The 22,711-nt window shown below is 38.2% G+C and overlaps 1 protein-coding gene across 1 annotated transcript in view; it reads left to right on the top strand.

Annotated features, from left to right (window-relative positions):
- Nucleotides 1-22,711, top strand: part of Adgb (androglobin) — a 141,994-nt gene that overhangs the window by 53,271 nt on the left and 66,012 nt on the right. The window contains exons 9-13 of the mRNA XM_037200383.1: nucleotides 395-642; nucleotides 5,892-6,026; nucleotides 13,693-13,787; nucleotides 18,129-18,303; nucleotides 19,205-19,295. Coding sequence (XP_037056278.1) covers nucleotides 395-642; nucleotides 5,892-6,026; nucleotides 13,693-13,787; nucleotides 18,129-18,303; nucleotides 19,205-19,295 — 744 coding nt within the window. The remainder of the gene's footprint in view (nucleotides 1-394; nucleotides 643-5,891; nucleotides 6,027-13,692; nucleotides 13,788-18,128; nucleotides 18,304-19,204; nucleotides 19,296-22,711) is intronic.

The following is a 22,711-nucleotide window of genomic DNA, read 5'->3' as shown; positions in this document are numbered from 1 at the left end:
TGGAGGATGCCTTTGAACACATAAGGTGTTTGTACATAGATAGCATATATACAACATATGGCAAATACAGATGAACAGTATATATGCATATGCAGTATATATGCGTGTATAGCATATAGACGTGTATATAGTTCACCTATCATGATTTTAGCATGTCTGTCTCCTCTGCCAAGCTTGACTGATCCACTAGTTTTGGTCTCTCTATCATCAAAGACTGGCACATAGTAGGAATGCAATAAAAGCATGGTCAATGAACAATATTTCTAGCTAAAAGTTTTAAGTAACAATTGAAATTAGTCTTATGAACTAAGAAGTTAATTAGTCTGTCAGTAACTTCTTGACATCACGTAGACAATGATCATCTGGGAATTAATGCCAATGTATTGCCTCTAAGTCCAGGGTATGTGGACAGAGTTTGGGAGCTGTTGAAGGAAATATTGCCTGAGTTTAAGCTCACAGAAGATCCAAGTTCTGAAAGCAAAATGGCAGTGGTAGACAACAAACTGAAGGAACCTGGGAAAGAGATAAAGGATGGCAAGGAAGTGAAAGACGGAAAGGAAGTGAAAGACGTGAAGGATTTCAAACCGGAAGCTTCCCTTACAACCCTGAAGCCTCCAGACAAGACAGACAAAACTGCAAAGGGTAAGACATGGGAAGTCATGCAGCAGGGCATGGCATAGGGATGCTTTACAGTCCTTGTTTAGGCTAGTGATGCCTTTGTAATGTTGCTACTATTGCTTAACTCTCCCGTTTACTATTAGAACTCTCGGTGATGTGGAATGTAGGTCATTATTGCCTCATACTTCCCTTCCAGTAAATATCAAAGACAATTTTCAATTTTGCTAATATTAAATCACTACTGTATTAGAAAGAGGCAAGATACATCTCTACTAAGATATCTTGCTCATATTGATATGCAGAGTGAGATGGATCCACACAGCAAAGTAGAAAACTTTCCTTGTCATTTTTCAGAGAATGTGATATGAGCATAGGTTACATAAATTAAAAATGTGTCATAAGATGGAGGTTCAAATCTGAAGAAAAATAATTTCAAATGATATTTACAAAGTGTATAGTCATTTATATTTTCAAGATGAAAAGTTGATTGAATAATATTTATTCTGTGTCTACTAAACTATCTTATACCTATGTATATGAAGAAACTGCTTGTAAAGTGGAATTAAATCTACTAGGAAGTATTCAGGTTTTTTTGTATATTTTGGTTATATATTCCTTTGGATATTTATGTTTTATAAAGTATTAACATTTTTGTCAGGATTATTCTTTATCAAGATTGTTTCTAAGCAGGGAGGGAGAGAGACAAGAAGGTCATAAATTGTAGCCAGTCTGGGCAACTATGTGAGCTATGGGGAAACCCTGTCTTAAGATTCCAAAGATTATAACTCAGTGGTAAAACACTTACCTAACATAGACAAGGCCTTAAGCTTAATTCCCAGCTCCAAAAAGGAAAAGAAAAATATAATAAATGATCATATCTGCCAGTATTTCTTGCCATGTATTGTACAGAAAACTTTACTTCAGGTCTTCAAAAATATATTAAGATCAGAGGTGTGGGCAATGTGCACCCACCCAGGCCTATCTTGATGAAAATAAGCAATAAAGAAATGTGAGTGCATTCATTTTTTTTCAGTATATTCCCAATGAATTTTCTTTTTGATGTTTCACAAACTAACCTCCAGGCCTCCAACCAATAGTATTTATCTAAATATACTCTTTGATGATAAAAGTACTGGTAATTTTCTAGGAATGGGTGATAATCTTGGTAAACAGAAACAGATGTGGAACACCCTACCTTCTGAACCTGATGGTTATTGGGAAACACTGACTAATAAAAAGGAAGCTATGCTGACCAGAGACTGAAAAAATGAACTTTGAAGGGAAATACAGGAAGCTAGAGCAGGTAGTACAGGGGTCTGTCGTAGTCTGCAGAGATGAGTGGAGTTACCCAGATGAAAACAACTGTGACCAGAACACTGGTGACAGAAGAGAATGCCAGGACAGAGATTGGGAACATGTGGAGGATGGCGGTGTATTGGTGGGCAGGGTACATGATATGTTTGGATGAAGCAGAGTGAAAGGATAATTGGTTTAAGAAGAGCTGGATTACAGCAGGAGTGAGCAGATTGAGTGTTCAAGGCCATGTTAGGGGTCCTGGTCTTCATTATAAGCCTTACTGACTTGCTGACAGGCAGTGAAGAGTTTGGAGGGAATCAAGATTGAATTTGGTTTTTCAAAAGATGCTTTTGGCCATCACTAACAAGAATATTTGGAGGGAAGGGTGTTGAGAGAGGATCAGAGAGGAAATTATGAGAAGATGGAAAAAATAGTTTGGGAACTGTTGGATAAACTCATGTTTGATAAGATGGAATCTTGGAATAGAGAAAGTGGAGAGGCCCAATAAGATGAATGATTCAAGAAAAAAAAAAACATTAAACGTAATTAGAAAAGAGTAGAACTCAGTAATTAAATTGGGTAATTTATGGAATTTTGAGTTGCAAAACTGGATAGATGGTGAGGTCTAATAGGAAGTACTACAGAATGATTTTGGTCATATTTAATCTGAAACACCTTGAAGATCAAAGGTCCCAAACTGTTTATTTAGAAGGCATTCACAGGTGTTCTGTAATATTTCTCAAGAAGACAGCAGGGACTCAGTAGGTACTGAGCCCTGAGACTGTAAACATCTGAGAATTGGTACCAATGACTGACTGATGAGGGAGAAAAAAAGAGTAGCCAGAGAAGTGGGGAAAGGAAAGACAAGTGTGTTAGCATTGAAATCAAGGAGGGAACATTCCTTCAAGAATAAGAAAGGCTGTATGAAATACTGTAGTGAGATAAACTGTGATATCTACTTCAATTTCTTCATTAGATTGTTGGATGTGGAAGTTAGTAGGCTCTGGGAATAATACATATGGAAAGCTGTGGAAGAGAGTTAAGAAAACAGGAAGAAATATAATACACAGACAAGTCTGTGAGAAATTTGGCCTTGAAGAAGAACAGAGTGATAAAATGAAAGCTGATATTCACTAGGGTGAGATACACAGAATATGTATTTGTTAATCTAACGAGGGAGAACTCAGCAGTTCTACAGGGTGGCCCTCCAGTGGGTGGTGGATTCTGTTCTTCCACCCTTCTCAGGAAACTGACACCAATGCTCTCATTTAAGATGGATATTTCCAGGAACCCCGGAGAGCTGTTGAGTTCTCCTCAGCCCTGGGGAGCAATTGCTCCTCTGTTCTAATGTGCAGGCACAGGTCATGGGGCCATGGGGTGAACAGACACAGCGGTAGGTAAGTAGACAGCCTGGTTTTACTAGTGGTGGAGCATTTCTGACAAAAGTTTGAATATTCTCTGGTTCTAGGAAGCATAGTCATGAGCTGGGAATGAGGTTGAGATGGAAGATGGAGACTTGGTAGAAATTTAATAGCAATGTGGTGATATTTGTGGAACTAGGGAAGAATAACGTCCAGTAACATTCAGCAAAGTTGTTTATAGTGAGGTTTGCCAAAATCATGGAATTAAATGACAGATGACAGTTATATTAGTCTAGTGACAAAGACTTAATTAGCCATTTTATTTACATATTTTAATGGGATATATTATAAATCAAATTCTAAATAGGAGTTTGAAAGTAAAGTTCAGTTTTAAAATTGTAAATGAAATCACAATTTGCTGCACAAAATTAGCTTAATAAATTAGGTTGACATTTATACAAAATAAAGTTTTATTAACCTATTTTCCCCCATTGCATTCTTTTTTTATTTTTTAATTTATTTAATTCCAGTCCCCCTCCCTCCCACTCTCCTGTCCTCTCACCTCCCCCAATCCCACCCCCATCTACTCCTCAGAGAGGGTAAGGCCTCCCTTGGGGAGTCAACAAAGTCTGGCACACTAAGTTGATGCAGGACCAAGCCCCTCCCCCTGTGTCAAGGCTGTGCAAGGTCTCTCACCCTAGGGAATGTGTTCCAAAACACCATTTCATGCATTCAGGATGAGTCCTGGTCCCTCTGCCAGGGGCTTCCCAAACAGATCTAGCCACATAACTGTCACCCACATTCAGAGGGCCTAGTTCAGTCCCATGAATGTTCCCCAGCTGACAAGCCAGAGTCCGTGAGCTCCCACAAACTTGGGTCAGCTGTCTCTGTGGTTTTCCCCAGCAAGATCTTGACCTCACTTGCTCCTGTGATCCCTCCTCCCTCTCTTCAACTGAAATCTAGGAGCTCAGCCCAGTGCTTGGTTGTGGATCATTGCATTTGCTTCCGTAGTTACTGGGTGTAGGTTCTATCATGACAATTAGAGTAGTCACTAGTCTGATTACAGAAGAAGGTAAGTTCAGGCACCCTCTCCACTATTGCTAGTAGTCTTGGGGCCATCCTTGTGGATTCCTGGGGATTTCCCTAGCACCACATTTCTCCCTAACCTCCTAATGGTTCCCTCTACCAAGATATCTCTTTCATTGCTCACCCTCTCTGTCCCTTCCTCCACTTGGCCACATCAGTCCCTCCTGTTCCCATCCTTGAATCCTTCATCTCTTCCCTTCTACCCCTCCTTCCCCCAGTTTACCCAGGAGGTTATAACTACTTTGCCTTCCTGGGGCCCTCCTTGTATGTCCCTCTTAGGGTCATCCTTTTTACCTAGTTTCTCTGGGGTTGTGGATTGTAGCCTGTTAACCTAATTTTTAATACTTAAATTTCTCAGTTAAACATCTTAGCCTATATTTGAGGTTATAATATGTCTAGCATACATTTTAAATCTACTTCAAACACCATGAGACAGGTATATTTTCTATGCTAAGGAACATCATAAGTAGTTGCAGTCATAATTTTTAATAGTTGCATATCTTTAAAAAAAAATGAACAGGCTACCAATGAGGGTTATAAATTTAGCAGCTGATGCAGAGACTCCAAACTCGCATTCTGAATTGAAGGGACTCATTGGGCAGAAAAAACATTCTTGGCTTTTTCTAAGTTAAAGTCTTTTCATAGAACTATGCTCATGCATGAACATTCAAACAGTGGCAACAACTCTCTCTAGTTGGTTTATTACACAAGACACACTGGAACCCGGAGGTTGGTTTGTGGGTGGGGTTGACTTTCAACCCCACAAAAGGATGCTTTACTGAAAGAAAATGGTATTTGCTTGAGCTAACATCCCCAAATAGGGCAAACTGAGACGGCCCTGTGTAGATAGGTCTAAACTTGCAATGCATGTCTTGCTGCTTTTGTTTGTTTTAATTTTCCAAATGAGAAACTTAGCCTGACGTTACAATTATATTTCAATTAAAAATATCCAAGGAACTAGAGAAATGGCTGCCTGGCTAAGGCAAAGCATGAGGATCTGAGGATCCCCAGCATCCACATAGAGAGCATGGGGCTGCCTATGTAACCCCCGCACTGTTGGGGGCAGAGAAAGGATTTAGAGTTTACCAGCCAAATAATCTAGCCAAAAAAGTAGGCTCCAAGTTCAGTGAGAGAAAGACCCTGTCTCAAGGGAATAGCAGAGAAAGTGAGGACTAGACACCAGCATCCTCCTGTGCATGTGCATGCATACCATGGGCACTTATGCACAGACACACAAATGTGTTCTAGTCACTATCTGCATGCAACAAAACAATGCATAATAATTTAGTTATTATGCATAATACTAAGTAGTTCTGTCCAGTTTTCACAACCCATGTTAATTTTTAGGATTGTTTTCTCTAGCTTAATGTGCTATTTCTAATCAGAGGAGATTACATTTTGGGAGAAATGAAGGCTGCAGTTCTATTTTAAGTACCATTGTTTTGGCCTTCTTAGGACACACTGGCTGAATATGTAGCATGTCTGAGGTTTTCTAGATAAAAGATTTACCATTTTTTCTTAATGTGTTAGAGAAAGCAGATGCAAAAGACCTTGGGAAGAAGAGGAATAAGGATGGAGAGAAGGAGAAGGAAAAATTCAAATTTTCACTCCATGGTTCGAGACCCTCATCTGATGTTCAGTACTCTATGCAGTCCTTGTCAGATTGTAAGCTCTCAGTCTCTTACAGTAACTACCATAGTCGCTGTCTAAGCTCATGGAAAGTGTTGGAACATAGAAAAGTACATTTTCTCTTTTGAAGTATCTATGTAATCATGTTCAGGTTTCCCCTCATCCTTCAGTTCCTTCATGTAAATGGTGGGTTTGTATGTTGTTAGGAGATGAAAACCAAAGCCAAATTGTCTTTGACAATGCTTCGTCTTTTAAAAAGAACTAAATGCTGCTTTCCCCATTTTCTTTGTGAAAGTAAAAGCAATACTACCCTGGGAGGTGATGGTGCACGCCTTTAATCCTAGCACTCGGGAGGCAGAGGCAGGCGGATCTCTGTGAGTTTGAGGCCAGCCTGGGCTACAGAGTGAGTTCCAGGACAGGCTCCAAAGCTACACAGAGAAACCCTGTCTCGAAAAACCAAAAAAAAAAAAAAAAAAAGCAATACTCCCCCCCCCCTTAGAACTCATGATTAAGCTCATGGTGATGTACACCTTTAATCCCAGCACTATAGAGGCAGAGGCACGTAGATCTCTTGAGTTTGAGGCCAGCTTGGGCTACATAGTGAGTTCCAGGACAACCAGGGCTACATAGTGAGATCCTATCTCAAAAAACAAAACAAAGAACCAAATCAAACAACAACAAAACCAATGAAGTCATGTGTATACAGGATGTGACTCAGGTTTGGGCTGTGTGCTCTGCCTAAAGTCAGATCTCTGCTTCAGCACTGGGTACATGAGTACCAGGCTAGCGAGGGAGCCCCTTATAGCCAGGTTCCCTCTCTTCATCACCACAGCAGCAACTAAGAGAGCTCTCAGAATTAAAAATTAAAGTCCGAATCATCCATTGGTTGGTATGTCACACATCAGCATATGCATGATGATTGTCCTAATTCTTAAAATTGCTTAAGACAGAACACTGGATTCTGCTGAGCTCTATAGGATGGATGTCATCTGACATAAATAAGAGAGAGTGCCTGCATAGACTTCCTTTTCCTATGCAGTTAATTTTAAGTGGATTTTGAAGATGCATTTCCTTCCATTGACTGCTTTAGCAGGTTATAGATGGACCCTGAGGATTCAAAAGATGACTGACTTAAAGACTCAATTCCTATGGGAAAGAATTGACTTGATTTTTGTATTATTTGTATTCAATTTGACAATATAAATATAATATGCTTTAGCTATCTCTGAGAAGGCATGAGGAATTTACTATAAAATACCTATGTTTTATTAATTTTGGGGAATTAATTTATCAAAGCTGTAATTAAAATAAAATGGCATTTCATAGCTTTAAAATTATATAAAGAAAACAAAGTAAGGTAACAGAAGTTGTATAGCTATTTATGTATGTTTTGTCACACATGTGTGCTTACATTTCTATAATATCTACTGCAATCTACTACATGCTAATAACTATGTGACATTTAAAGGTCCCCCCTCCAGTTTGTTATTTTCAAAGTAAATCTATTCATGATTTACTTACAAATAATTCATACAGTACATTTCATTTTTTAATTACACAAATTTAAGACTATTATGACTGTCAGAAATTCTTCTAAATAGTATTTAAGAAAAATGTGGTCCTGCCCTAGAGTTCTGACTCACTTTACCTTGTAGATTCTGAAGGTTTTTGCCAGGAGAAGAGAGATGGGATGATTTTAGCTGAGATCTTCAAGGGCCAAACTTGATAGCAGGTCACTTCTGGTTATATTCCATTCCAATCACAGTTGGCCATACCTGAGTGTAAGGAACTTGGACAGTCACAGTTTGGCCAGATGTTTTGGAGAAAGATGGCCCCCTCTGGTGGACAGTAGCTAACCTTTGCTAAATTTTACTTCCCTGAACACTAGATACCCATTTCATCCATCCCATAAATGTGTACTCAATACTTTACAAAACCATGATGCAGACTATCCAGTAATTGCATCTAATTCAAGTTCTAAGACCCTTAGGACATCCACTTAGACACACACACACACACACCTCATCTCTTATGTATTGTGGAAGATAGATTAGCTGCAATATGAGTTCCCATTCACAAAAGGAAACAAAAGGGTGAGTTGTAGTCTCTGGTCATTACCAACAATAAAATTCTTCTGATACAACCCTCTGTAGACTTTTGTCCCCACAGCTGGGAAGCTTATTAGCTCTGGCTGTGGTATTTTGGAACAATTCCCAATGGGTTTGCAAGTCTTGGAAATTGCTCTTCAGAGTTCACCCATTTTACCACTGTATTATCCTTTCCCTCAATATCTGTTGATAGAGCTATATTTAAATGTTGAACAATTTCCTAACTAACTAAATTTAAAATGTAACTTTAAAAGAAACTTGGATTCAGATGGTGACATTAATGAAAAACATTAATGAAGGTTTTAATATATGAATGAATCAGACCCTTCTAAATATCTGGCCAAAAACTTGCCAGAAGCATTAGATATTTGAATTTTGACACAATCTTATTACCTACAAGGTAACTTAGATTTTGTAACTTAGCAAGAGTTTTAAAATGTATTATAAAGGAGCAAAACTCAATAAGACTGGAATAGAATTTTGTGGGATTCTAAGAAGGGCATTTTCTGAGTATGGGAGAGATTGCCACGTTTTGTGATTTTTCACTCTCCAATTAAGCACAGTTATGCATGTTTCCCAGATTCTTTTAAAGTTAGATTAGCCTGAGCTCGTGCTGTAACCCATGAAGCATGAGCAGGAATGATATGCCTCACTTTCAGCTTGATCATGGGATGGCCCCATGCACAGTTCCCCTTTTGCTCTCCTGACACAGCTGAGAGCATAATGTTAAAGACAGCAAAGCCATGGGTGAAAAGAGTGGGAAGCAATGGAAAACCATGTGGAGACCTTCCTGTGGATCTGTGATGACCACTTCACACTATATACAAGCACAAGGAAACTAGCAACTTTTGTAACGATATAATTTTAGTGGTTATTACAGCAGCTGGAATCACTTAGTGATCACTCCAGTTAGAGTGTTTCTTACAAGGTGAAGATATGTGGGCCCTGTTTACCAGTGGGGTGGCTGATGATGAGGAAGGAAGTGTCTCAAGCTGACATTCACCAGGATCTAGATGTTCATCACAGAATAACTACAAGTTGTTATACCTTAGAGGCTATGCAGTTTTAACTTCAGAAATACATGGTAGAGTGCCATTTATAATATTTAGTCTTATCATGTATTGCAAATAAAAGATAAGCCTGGCAAGAATGGTCTGTATTCCAAAAATGCATTTAAAAAAAGAAAGACAGAAATGTCAGAGATTAAAGAACTTCAAGATTAAGAAGGCCACTTCTTGACCACAAATAAGTTGACCTAAAACTTTTAAGATGGCTATGATGTTCATATATATATATGTGTCATTATACTTTGTTGTTATTCATCCTCTCTCTCACTGACAACCCCTTACCTCCCTCTGGCTGGTTCCCACCCTTTGTCCAAATAATTCCCCTTCTCCTTCACTTATGTTCCGTTATATTCTTTTTTTTACCCCTCTCTTAATATGTCTCTTTCTCCTCTATCATAATCTTCTTCCTAATTTTATGACACATGCATACATAGCCACATAGCCACACACATGCATGATATCAAACTGAGTATCTTCATATGTGTACTAAGTCATTATAAGCCTTCCAAAAATTATTTTGTTGTTGAGTTTTGCATCATACTGTGGAATTAAAAACACCTTCTGGTGGAAAATTATCTGAAAAGCCTTCTGGTGGACAATGACCTGACAAGCCCTCTAGTTGACCTATTCTTCTACTATTGCTACAAAAGCAGCAGTTCTCAACTTGTGGGTCATGACCCCTTTCAGGAGTCAAACAACCCTTTCGCAGGGATCTCCTAAGGCCATTGGAAAACATAGATATCAAATTATGATTCATAATAGTAGCAAAATTACAGTAATAAAGTAGCAATGAAGATATTTTGTGGTTGGGGTCACCACAACATGAGGAATTTTATTAAAGGGCCATAGCATTAGGAAGGTTAAGAAGCACTACTCTAGAGAATGATTGATAAGAAATTACCAGACAGACTAGGCATCCCTTCCCACTCACTCCTCACATTTTATGCATCTTAATCTTGCATCTTTGATATATTTCTTAACCTATTCTCAATTAGTTTTCTTACCTGAAAAAATGATACCATACAACTTATTTCACAGAGCTTGTATGAAAACTGACTCATGTAAAATTACTGGGGCAACACATAGGAAACATTCAATGAAAGTTAGCCACTCCAAGAAACTGAATATCCATTTGAACACAGACTTATAACCTTTGACAAGCATTTGTTGTAGTATTTGTAGTAATTCTGTAATGATTTGGAATTCATCTCCTAGTAAATCAATGTTCCAGGCTGAACTTGTTATATATTAAGACAGTACAATCTAACAAAGAATGAATCAATGATAAATGATATTTAAGTAATTCTACAATTAGATAGTAGAACTTTCTGATATATGCTTATAGAAAACATGAAGAGCTTCATTCTCTGTAAAATGAAGCATCTATATCATGAAAACATGATGAAACCCTCTAGGCAGTAAAACACTTAAAATTAAAATGGCAGTTTTAGCAAAGAGGATACTCATAGATACTGAAAAATATTGTAAAGCCATTTTAGAAGTTAGGATTTTAAATGTCATCTCTTCATATCAAAGTGTGTCTTTTTCTTCCCCCTCCCTTTATATTAGTCAATTATTAAACATGCTGGAATGCAGGGCTGTCTGTTTCACCATCTAGAAAGTTAGATGAGGAAATCACATGGTTTCTGTCAGAGTCATGAATAAATGATGCAATGAATCCTTGGAGTCAAATGTTTACCTTTAGGCTATTCTAAAAATTCTTGTGTTTATATCTAATTAAAAAAGAAGGTAATGCAGTGTTCTAACTTTGTAAAATAAGATGGTATAACAATAGAGAGAAAACAGCTACCTGTGGATTATCTGAGCCTCATTATAATTCTTACAATGTAGAGATAACAGACACTTTAGAATTTTTTGAAAATTATTAACCTCCTCTCTTTTCCCAAACACTTCGTCTGTGATAGGAGGACCATGGGGAGTTCAGGGTCATCCCAGGATACATAGCAGGTTTCAGGCCAGCCTCAGCTTTGTCCTGGCACCTTGTCTCACAAATCATAGAGCAAACAAAAGGAAATTGTTACAGGAAGGGCTTCAGAAGTTCTAGTGTGTAATGTTGGGTAATGGAACATAATTTAGACCAACATACTTTTATACATAAAGATGTTAATATCAAAATTTAGAAGGAAGTTAATGTGATGGGTTATTTTATGTCTCCATTGAGCCATGAGGCACTCAGAAATCTGGGCAAACATTTTGTGAAGATGCTTTTTGGATGATATTAATATTCAGATCAGTAGGCAGAGTAAAACAGCTCATCCTGTCTCCTGTGAGTGAACCTCATCCAACAGGTAAATTCTGGATATGAAAAGGCTCGCTCTCCTCCCCACTGAGTGCCTACAGAATCAAACGAAAACACTGACCTTTCTTTCTCTCTCTTTCTCTCTTTCTCTCTTCCTTTCTTGTTTTCTTTCTTTCTTTCTTTCTTTCTTTCTTTCTTTCTTTCTTTCTTTCTTTCTTTCTTTCTTTCTTTCTTTCTTTCTTTCTTTCTTTTTCCTCTTTCTTTCCTTCCTTCCTTCCTTTCTTTTTTTTTTTATTTTTCTAGATAGGGTTTCTCAGTGTTGCTTTAGAACTGCAACACTGGAACCTGCTCTGTAGACCAGGTTGGCCTCAAACTTTCAGAGATCTGCCTGTCACTGCCTCCTGAGTGCTGCGATTAAAGGCATGGACCACCATGGCCCAGCAACTCTGACCTTTCTTGGAACTGGAGTCATCTTTAGACAGGAACTACCCATTGCTTTCCTTGGGGCTACTCTAGCTGCCTGACTCATCATGTAGATTGGGTGATAATTACATGGATCAGCTCCTAATAATCACTCTATTTCTGTATCAGTCCTGTTTCTCAAGTGTGACAGGATTAATGCAGGTGTTGGTACTATGACTTAATGTGCTGGTATAACAAATACTAAAAAAAATGGGATGAATTTGCAACTGAGTGATGTATGGATGCTTAGAAGAGTTTGATGCACAGCTGAAAAAGCCTAAATGGTTGGTAAGAAATCTGTATGTGACAGATGCTGTGGGACAACTCCTAGCTATAAACAAGGAAGATGTAATTTGAAAGGGAAGGGAAGGCAATTCTTACTGTAAGTTGGCAAGGAGGTTACCAGAAGTGTGTTCTAGTGTTTTGTAGAAGCAACCTGTGAACAATGACATTGGGTATTTACCTGAGGTGGTTTCTCAGCACAGTGTTGGGCATGAGGCCTAAGTTCTTCACTATGAGTAGTAATATATGAGAGAAGGGAGGTGAAAGGACAGAACTGTAAATGAGAAACCAATAAAAACTTGAAGACTAGAAAAAAATTTCAGTCTAACTTACAACAAGAAAACTTGTAAAAGAACGCCAAGGATGTGGCTTGAAACCACCCATAAGGAAGTTACTCACCATGGAGATCAAGTCCAAAGAGTAGGGTGTTATCCACACAGAGGCCATCTTTTAGAAGAGACACAGATAGGATAAAGGAAGGCTGTTGATCCGTAATTCCACAGGACCAGATCGTAGAACTATTTGGCTATGAATGAATATGCAGGTAAGTCCTCAAGGTGATCAAGAGGTAATCAGGACTGAATCTCACCAGGCTCCCAAGACACAAAGCTATTTCCCATTCAGTTGCAGAGGGTGAGCCCTGCTTCTTACTTTTAGTAAACCCTACTATCCATGCAAAGAGCCAAATGGGCCTCTTGGAAAGGGCTCTTTATAGGTGAAGCCATTGCAAAATGTTCTCATAGGTTCTCTGGACAAAGCCAATGAGGTAGGGCTACTAATGAGGCCTGGAGGGGAACAGTGGGCCCAGCAGGTGGAGACTCCAACCAAGGGAACTATTCCCAAGCCCAAGACTCAGTGGAATTTGCCTTGCTAAGCTTTTATGCCTACCTGTCCTATGCTTGTATTTCCAAGTCACATTTTTTTTTGTCCAGTATCACAGGCTCAAAGCCATGTAAGAACTCTAGGAGATAATTTCATCTTTATTTATAGCTGAATAAAATTTCATTGTGTATATGTAAACAAACAACCAAAAAATTAAAAAAGAATTGTAGGAGAGTTCTGCCTCAAGATGAGTCCTGCCTTAAGTCTTAACGGAGGTGAGTTAGATAGTTCAGTGACAATTTGGACATTGGGTTGATGCTGAACTGAATTAAAGCTTTTGGTGCTGTTGTCCTGGGTGAAAGGAATTCATGTATGGAGAGACATAGTTTACAGAGGAGCAGAGCATCATGGAGGAGATTGTTTCTCCTTTAAACTGATATATTGAAGCCATAACCTCTAATGTGTGTTTGGAGATTCTTTTGGGGTGGTAATTAAGGTTAAATCACAAAAAAAAGAAAGATGCTAGAAATATTCTCCCCTCTCTTATTTCCTTCCCTTTCTCCTTCCTTTGTTTCTTCCTCTCCCCCTTTTCCCCATCTTCTTTTCCATCCCTCCCATAAAAGAAATCACTGTGAGAAAGTAACTGTTTAGTTTCATGTTCATAAGAATGCTCATGGTCCAATATATGCTTTTCCCCCCAGGTTCTTCAGCAATACAGTCCCCTCATATGGTTGTATATGCTACCTTTACACCACTCTATTTGTTTGAAAACAAGATCTTTACATTGGAGAAGATGGTGAGAATTCAAAACCAAGAGATACCATGTCTTTATGTGTGGTGGGGAGGTACATGGCTGCTGGACTAAGGGTCTGGCATATCCAAAATTGTCTCAGTTGTTCATAGTACTATCTAATTATATAAAGGTAAAATACAATCACATTTTATTTTAAAATATTTTCATATTATGTACAAAAGAAAAGATAGAGGAGCTATACATTTCAGTAAAACTCATGCACATCATTCTTGATTAATAATAACTTTTCAGTGACTCAAGTATGCATATATTCTTAAAGTGAAATGATATATATGAATTTGTACTCAGGCTGGGGAGCCACAACCATGACCTTCTTGCATCATAAAATAATGCAGAATAAATGCTACTTGTTTCTAAACAGCAAACTTAACCAATAACAAGAAATTTAGTAAATGTAGCCAAAGGCAATACAACTAAATTATGCATAGTGTAAACAATGAGGCATGGGCACTGTACCTGCTGGTATATGTTCTTTGATTTCCTTTCTACGCATATGTTCTATATTGAACTCTATACTTTTGTTCAGTGAGGAATCTTATTTTACATTCCATTTGGAAGCCAGCTTTTTGTTTGTTTTCTGTATGGTGTTGTATTTTAATTAACGGTTAGTGATTATATAACATTCATGAAATTCCACAATATTTTGAGCAACTTTTTGTTCTTTGAGGAAAAAAAGCAAATTTTCTCCTCTCATAATAATAACATCTATCAAGTTCCTATGCAGTTTATTTAGACGAATGTTGTCATACGTTGAGGACTTGTTTCATCCTGACCCCATGTAGGGAACTTAGACACATAGCCCCTTACCACTGGGGTTCTCTATGCTGTAAAGTCACTATTTTAAAGTGTAAGTATAGTGGGTACACTGATACAACTGTACATAAATACCCATTGTGTTAGAGTTGAATTTTAAAATGTTAATGAGAAGTGGCTTTAAAAATAAATATTCCAATAGGTTCATTGTTGCCCCCGTGTCCTGTTCATCTTTTAGATTAGCCCAAGAGCCTGATACCATCATTTCAGAAGCCATTATTACCAGCCAAAGTCTACTGCATAGCAGTAGTAACATAAAAATGATAGAACACCATGTGGTAGCATGTGCACAGGGACAGAGACAATAGCTGTTCTTTTTAATTCAAAGTTAAATAACATAGCCAGAGTTGAATAGCACAATCAGAAATTTTCACACTGTCTGGAAATCAGAAGCTCCCCACAATCCAATGTGTGTTCACACCTTCTCTCAAGCCAAGCCTCCTGTTGACTTTAGGGTCAGTCTCCTCTTCCCTGATACGTGTCATGGGTACTATCTCCAGATGTTCTAAATGGTAGAGGTGCAATGTATAGATCACTAAAGACATTAGCCACGTTTTGTGGCATGTCATGTCTTATATCCAAGAGATATTCAAACTACTTATTAAAACTGTAACCCTCAATGCATATTAATTCATGTATTATAATACGTATATGTGATGTATCAAGCAATGTGCTCTGATCTTAAGGTATAGAGATGAGTAACATAGTAGAAATTCCTCACCGCAAAGCTCAGAGACTATAATTAAGTTGACAACAATTAGAAAACTGTTATACTGGAGTAATGGCGCAAATGAATACCTATATGAATGAGGGGGGAAAATATCAGTGTGGGGGGGGGCAAGACCCAAAGCATGGACCTTCCCCCTAATGGGCATCTAGAGAGGTCTTCCCAAAGGAAGCTAACTGTTTAACCTGAGGTGTAAGAAGTCATGCTAGTAAATAATAAAAGGTGTGTTCAAAGCTGAGAGATTATGTTGGAAAGTCTGCAGGGCAAGGAGACCACATGGACCCCTTTTTCTGGGAACTAACAGAAATTGGATTAATTGTAGAGAATTTTCAGAAGCAATTCAAGTTATAAAACTAAGGACAGAAGATTATTTACAAATCTTTTTATTTTTCCCGTAGACATGGTGTGGCCATGCAGTTCAGGCTGGCCTAGAATTTGTGATATTCTTGCCTCGGGCTCCTGGGTGCTGGGAGCACATGTGTACCACAACACCAGTCTAAACCTTCCTTTTCGGTGCCGTAAAGGGCTTAAGGTGCCAAAGACTCTGGAATCAATCAATAGTCTGCAATGGGATTAAAGACCTGCCCATCTTTGACCATCTGTCTGGAGTGCTGTGATTCACTATACCACCTGTTGATTAGTTTAGATTGACTTTCTATGAGGTTGATCTAGTTCCCCTGAAAATATCAGACTAGAATAGAGAATATAAATACATTATTTTAATCATAAATGATTTAATCATAAATCGTGTGAAATGGTTTCTTCCCTATTGAAATTTTGTAAAATGGAGGATAGCACTAAAGTTACAAACTGAAAGCAAATTAAGATCAGCATACACAGTTAACAACTTGAATTTAGTTAAGAAGGATTGGAGACTACAGAAGAATGGAACAAAACTTCACAGACTATCCAACAGCCCTCCTCATGACGAACTTACCCTATGCGATCCAACACACCTCCTCTCAGGCATCCTGAACAGTTTGGATTTTAGAGGAATAAGCTTCCCCCACCTTTCAACTCCGATGCCTTCTTTTAGAGAATTTGAATTAATGGGGGAGGAGTGAAGGTGTCTTGGAAAACAAAATTTCTAGCATATGTTTTTTGTGTGAATCATTCAACAGACATTATTAAGTACCTACTCAATCTTGAGGATGCTATTCAAAATCCCTCTTTACCCCTAATTCTTCTCTAAGGACTTTTGAGACCTTTTGGTGAGGTTTCTTATGATCAAAATTTAACCAGAATTTGTGGCATTACTTTCTTGATGCACAAGGACTGAACATATATTGAAAATAAAATATGACAATTTGTCATTTTAAAATTTATCATGTTAAAATCAGGCCAGTCCTTTGACAGATTATTGACCTGTGGCATGAAATTAATACCTTGCTTTGTTTTTTCAACCATTATTTTATATTTTCACAATACTTTGCTTTATTTTATAATGTTCTACAGTTCCCAAAAGAAATTATTTTTAGACTAAAACATTGATTGTTATTATGAAAGAAAGGGAGATACACAGAGAGGCAGGGGGACATAGAGGAAGAGACAGCAAAAGAGAGACAGAGAAAGTGTCTCAAATGATTCCTGGTAAAATGTCTAGAATTTATTCCATTTATAAGCATTATTTTGAGTAGGCTTCAGTCCAGATGTTATTAATGTGTAGCCCTTGCAGTGATGACCTCGAGCCCTTAAATTCTCCCCCAGTTTCCAGCAGATTACTCTTGAGCATTGATTTGATTTCTAACACCTAACAAACTAAAAGTTGTCAGAAGTTTGCTCTTTAGATGCTGTAGGCAACTATTGGTTTTAAAGCTACTTTACAAATTACAGAAATTTTGGATTTTTTTTAGTAAATTGGTAACAGTTTATAAGAAAAAAATTTAAAACCTTTCTCTCTTCTTAAGGTACTTTTAAAATCAGGGTATCACTTTTCTCTTAAATTTGAATTATTTTTTATACCGTGATTAGAGAAACCAATCATGTAAAAAAAAATCATTAGAAAGAAAATAGTTTCTGGAGGAACTGACTGTAGTGTGGTTGGAATTTTGTTATTTTACTTTAAATGTTAAAGCAATCTGTGGTAGGATTATGGATCGATTCAACTTTCTATCTTTGTCTCTGTCTCTGTCTGACTTTCTGTCTCTTTCTCTGTCTCTGTGTCTGTCTGTCTGTCTGCCTGTCTCTCTCCTATAACATACTTCAGGCAGCATTTAGGAAATACAGTTCTGTTGAAATAATGTCCTTATGTATTCCAACGAAAGTAGCTTCAGAACTGAATATTTGCTAATGGGACCTCTCTGCCAGGACAGCTTCTGTCTCCACTGTCAATGCCTCCATTGTCTCCAGTGATGGGGGGACTTCCTTAGAAAAACCCACTGTTAGAGGATTACAGCCTATCATAGATAAGGCCCCCCTTGCCACCTCATAAGACCTGAATACATTTAAAAACAATTTTAGTGTTAAATAACAATTGCAAGTGAGTATTTTTTTAATGTTTAGATAATCAAAACTGGTTTCACAGCTTTAACCTAGAAAATACTGCCTACAGACTTTCATAGTCTCCCTGGCATTTAAGCTTGAGAATGGCGTAATCTTTTCTTTTCAATAAGCAAACACGGTCTCGGAAAAACTTAAAGATACAAATAAATATAAATGTTAGTGTTGTTTCTATTAAAGGGTAGAAACATTGGTGTCCCCATTTTTCTATATTGACAAAAGTGTTGTTTTTAGATACAAGAGGTGATGAAAGATTCATTTCAAATCTTCTTTCCATATTTTAGGCGAATTCTGCAGAGAAACTTAGGGAATACGGGCTTTCCCACACCTGTAGCCACCCTGTGCTGGTGACCAGAAGTAGGTCTTGTCCCCTTGTGGCACCCCCCAAACCTCCTCCCTTACCTCCCTGGAAACTCATTCGCCACAAAAAAGAAACGGTCATAACAGATGAAGCTCAAGGTATGTGTCATGTTGCCTTATGGTCTAATTTACACTTCTCTGGGGGCTTACCAGTGTCTCCCATGGAGGATGGTACGTGCGGAGGTAAGCCACAGAGCCCTGCACCCAAAGCTACTCAACTCATGTCCAAATTATATATTTAAAAAATTAAATATGCATCCTGTACTTTGGCCTGGTAGACCCATAGTGGCAGTGGACTATGCTAGGGCTCATCAGATAGTTGTCTTTCCTCTATTAGGTTTGATATGTGAAGTAAAAACTTAACAAAAATGGGAAGGGAGTTTCATTCTGAAGGACAGTGCAGAATGAGCGGAGCGACTTTGCTACCTATCTGAGCCTTGTTTCTTTTCCTGTTCAACTTCAGAGTTCACCGTAGTGATGTGTGCTGCTCTCCTTTCTCAATGGGAATTTCTTACTCCTAAACTACCTTAATACTTATGCATACACACAGTCCAATCTCAATCCACTGTTTCCTTGCTGTTCATGGCATGTTATGCTCTTCTTCCACTATAGTCTTATGAACCAGCTCATATTCCTCTGCATGTCCTAAGTGGCTGTGTTGAGGTTGTTAATTGGGGGACGCCATTTTTTAAAGAAAACATTTATATAGAAAGTCATCCTTGCACTTAAAGCATCAGAAAATGCAATGACTTGTCTAACTTCACCAGCTGAGATATTATTGTTCTGCTCTCAGCCTTAAAAGAAACTGGCTATGGGTAAAAGAAAGCTAACATTGTCAAGATCTATAAACTATTTCACTTAATAAAATTTGAAATGTCTCTGTTCATTCCTATTTAACTCTTTTGAAATCCCTGGGTAAACATGTGCTCTAACCAGCACTGCATTCGATTCTGAAGGATTCTGGAAGTGTACCTCACACTTCCCCACTGGAACTTTTCAGATGCTGTACCAAAGAAGCCCGAGCAGTTCCTTGAGATTTCAAGTCCATTTTTGAATTATAGAATGACTCCATTTACGATTCCAGCAGAAACGTAAGTATATGACACTTTCTCCAGTACATCTTAACTTTGCATCTGTGATGTATGTGGTTAAAAAACACACCTAATAGGAAGAATATTTAGAGAACATCAAAGCCAAAAATATATATGCATATTCTCTCAGCCTATTAAAGGAGATGCCTTATAGCTCATGATTACATCATTTCATTTATTATCAAGCATTTTTGTTTATATTTTATGTATGAGTATTATAGGATAAAAGTTTGATATCCCCCTAAAATGAAATGCTGAAGTTCTAACCCTCAGGTGGCTGGGTTTGTTAGAAATGATACTTAAAGGTATTGTATGAGTTATATGGTTAAATGGTTTAAAGGTTATATGGGGCTCTGATCTGTTAACTTCTGTCTGTGGGGAGTTTCCATGAGCTCCTGGTCTTATCCATAAATTAAATATATGGATACAGAATGCCTGCAAGCAGAAGTCTTATTTAGAAAAGGAAGCAAAAGTGTGCATGACTCTTTTACTGAGGAAGTCATGGAAGTGGTTGCCTACACAAGATAAAAACAGTAAAAATTGCATCATGGGTAAGGGAGGCTCACCAGGCCCAATCCCTAGCTGAGGAGCATTGGCAGTTGATGGCTGAGGGAGGAAGAGTCATTTTTCTTTGCTGGTGTGGACTCTGGTTGGTTGCCAGAGTCGATGGCCCCACAGCCATAAATATGGGCAGTGATTTCTGAACTCAGTGGATTCTCAATAAAAAGAAGAGGACATTAGGTTATGAGGGGGAGCTTTCTAGGTGTAGTCAGAGGAGGGGAGGGGAGGGGAAGGTAGGCAAATGTGATCAAAATGTATTCCATGAGTGTATGAAATTCCCAAAGAATAAAATTAAGTGTTCACACTAGAAAGCAGCACGGCTGACCTCATCATGAGTGAGAACCGTGCTGGGGAAGGCTGAGGTGGCATTTTTGTGAGTTAGTGAATGTTAATGGAGGGATTATTTTAGATGGAAGCTACTAAAGTATCTCTTCATCTGATATAAATTAGATCTTGAGGTTTCATCAGCCCATATCATAGGCAACTGGTGGCTGGAGTCAAGATCTGTGCACAGCGGGATCAATTTTCTCATAGACTGGTCATTTAAGAGCAACGTTGCAGGAATGCACATGCCCTAGAGTTAGGTGGCTAAAAGTGGATTTTAATGTCTGGGAGAGTATTCTGTGAGCAGGCTAGTTACCCCTTTGGACTGAACAAGAGGAATTCACAGTTGATCTCATTAGCAGCAAAAAGAGGGAGTTTAATGATGGGTTTGTCCATTTCCCCTGACTCCTGATGCCTGCCTAGAAACCCTTTCTCATTCACTACTCTCAAAATACTAGAACACAAAAATAATCCATCCACTTTGTAGCAGTGACAGCCTTTCCATTATCGACCAGTAGCACCTCATTTTTATATGAGACTTTACTATTCTGTTAATCATTCTCTTTACCTCCCATACTTGCACCAACATAATCTTGAAAATCATTTACATATTCCCTGAAATTGGGGCTTTCTCTACTCTTTCCTGTTCTTTATGGTCTAGCACCTAAATCATCTTTAACAAGACAGAAATGTAGGCATTTTTATAAAGTTCCTTAAAACTCTTCTAGCCTCTACCCAGTTCTAAAACAATATCCACAGTTTTAGGTAGTTGAGGCAACAACTGGATTCTGACCATTCATTTTCTGTTTGGATGTGGACTGTGGAAACAAAATATCATAAACCTGTGAGCATACATACATCTAGGTCCTGGAAGCCTGGGAGTTCAGGATCAAGATGCCAGTTCATCTAATATGTGGAAAGGACCCGTCCTTAATTAGTCTGCCTCCTGGTGTGCTGGAAGTGACACCCAACCTCCCAGGAGAGCACAAGTCTCTTCTATAAAGTTTTTGCTTTCATCCCAACCAATGGCCTCCCATGGCCCGCTCCTAATACCGTCACCACAGGATGAACACAGGAACTTGACTTGAACTCACATTCAGAGCATAGCATTCCCTACCCCTTTGTGAAGCCATGTGCCCAGCTCTTCCCCAAGAGGACAACCCATGGAGCTATTAAAATATGTTTCTGGCTTTTATTCCCTCTCTGTATGAAAATCTTCCAAATATCTATTTCTACATGTTTATCTTACTGTTAGCTTTCTAGATATATGGAAGAATATTGTGTGATTTATTTTCCATTCCCTCTGCATTTTCCAGTTGAAAAAAGTTTTGTATAAATACTGTAAAATTTTGATATTTACTACACAATACTAAGGATTTGACAAGTGCTTCTACTTAGTACATATTGAGTGAAAAATAACTTGAGGCATCTAAGTCATTCATAAGCTTTTTATTATCTTTTAATTTGATAGTTGTAGTCATATGTAACTGCATATTTGACTTATTTGGGCACTTCTTAAGATATTTTAAATTTTGGAAACATTTTATTAGAAATATTGAATAAAAGAAATTGCCTTCCTCAGGGAAGAGCCCCCCCCCCACTCCAACTGGTTATCTAAAATCAAGTGGTCAGCCTTGAAATCATATACAGACAATTAACATTATGTAGACTGAGCAGGTTGTATTTCTATATTTAGGAATATACACGCACATATTTAGGCATCTATGCATATATCTTTAGCATGAATTTGAGAGAGCACAAGGGATTGCACCTATAGTCAGAGAGCAGAGACGAATGGATGCTGGTGCTCAGCTTCTTCCTCCTTTACGTTCAGTCTAGGACCCCAGCACATGAATTGATGCTGTCTACAGCTATGGCACCTCAGTTTAACCCAATCGAGAAACTTCCTCACAGACATCCTCAGAAGTTTTTCTCCTTAGTGATTGCAGATCCTGGCAAATTGACACCACTAAACATCACAGGCTGTGGTGGATGAATATGCTATCAGACTTCAATCTTTCCTAGGATACATCATGGGCTATCTCCATGATAGAAATAGAAACTGACAAGAAAAAAAAGCAGTCACAATTTAAATACTCAACTCAGTGTACGTTCTACAGTTAGGCACACTTCATACCAAAGCCAGTTAAAGTTAACTTACACTGTCTTACTCTGGTTTAGTTTTCTTAATTTTCTTAGTTAGCGCACATTGTCTTACTCCGTTTAATTTTAACATATCAGGCACATTCTCAACATCATTTACTCTTTATTGATGTAACCAACCGTCTTATTAAATAAGAAACACAGAAACAATGTAAAAGAGAAAGCCGAGAGGTCAGAGCTCAGAGCTAAAATCTCACCCTTCCTCCTGCTGTCCCAGCTTCGCGAAAAAAAGACCTACTTCCTGTCGGTTCATTTTTTTATAGTATGTCGTTCTGCCTTCTCATTGGTTGTAAACCCAAACACATGACTGCCTCGTCACTGTCTGAATGTACAGCCCCCTAGGTCTTAAAGGCATATGTCTCCAATGC

The sequence above is a fragment of the Peromyscus leucopus genome, chromosome 8a (genome assembly GCF_004664715.2).
Source record: "Peromyscus leucopus breed LL Stock chromosome 8a, UCI_PerLeu_2.1, whole genome shotgun sequence".
Classification (NCBI taxonomy): Eukaryota; Metazoa; Chordata; class Mammalia; order Rodentia; family Cricetidae; genus Peromyscus; species Peromyscus leucopus.
This window is presented reverse-complemented; position numbering and strand designations above follow the sequence as displayed.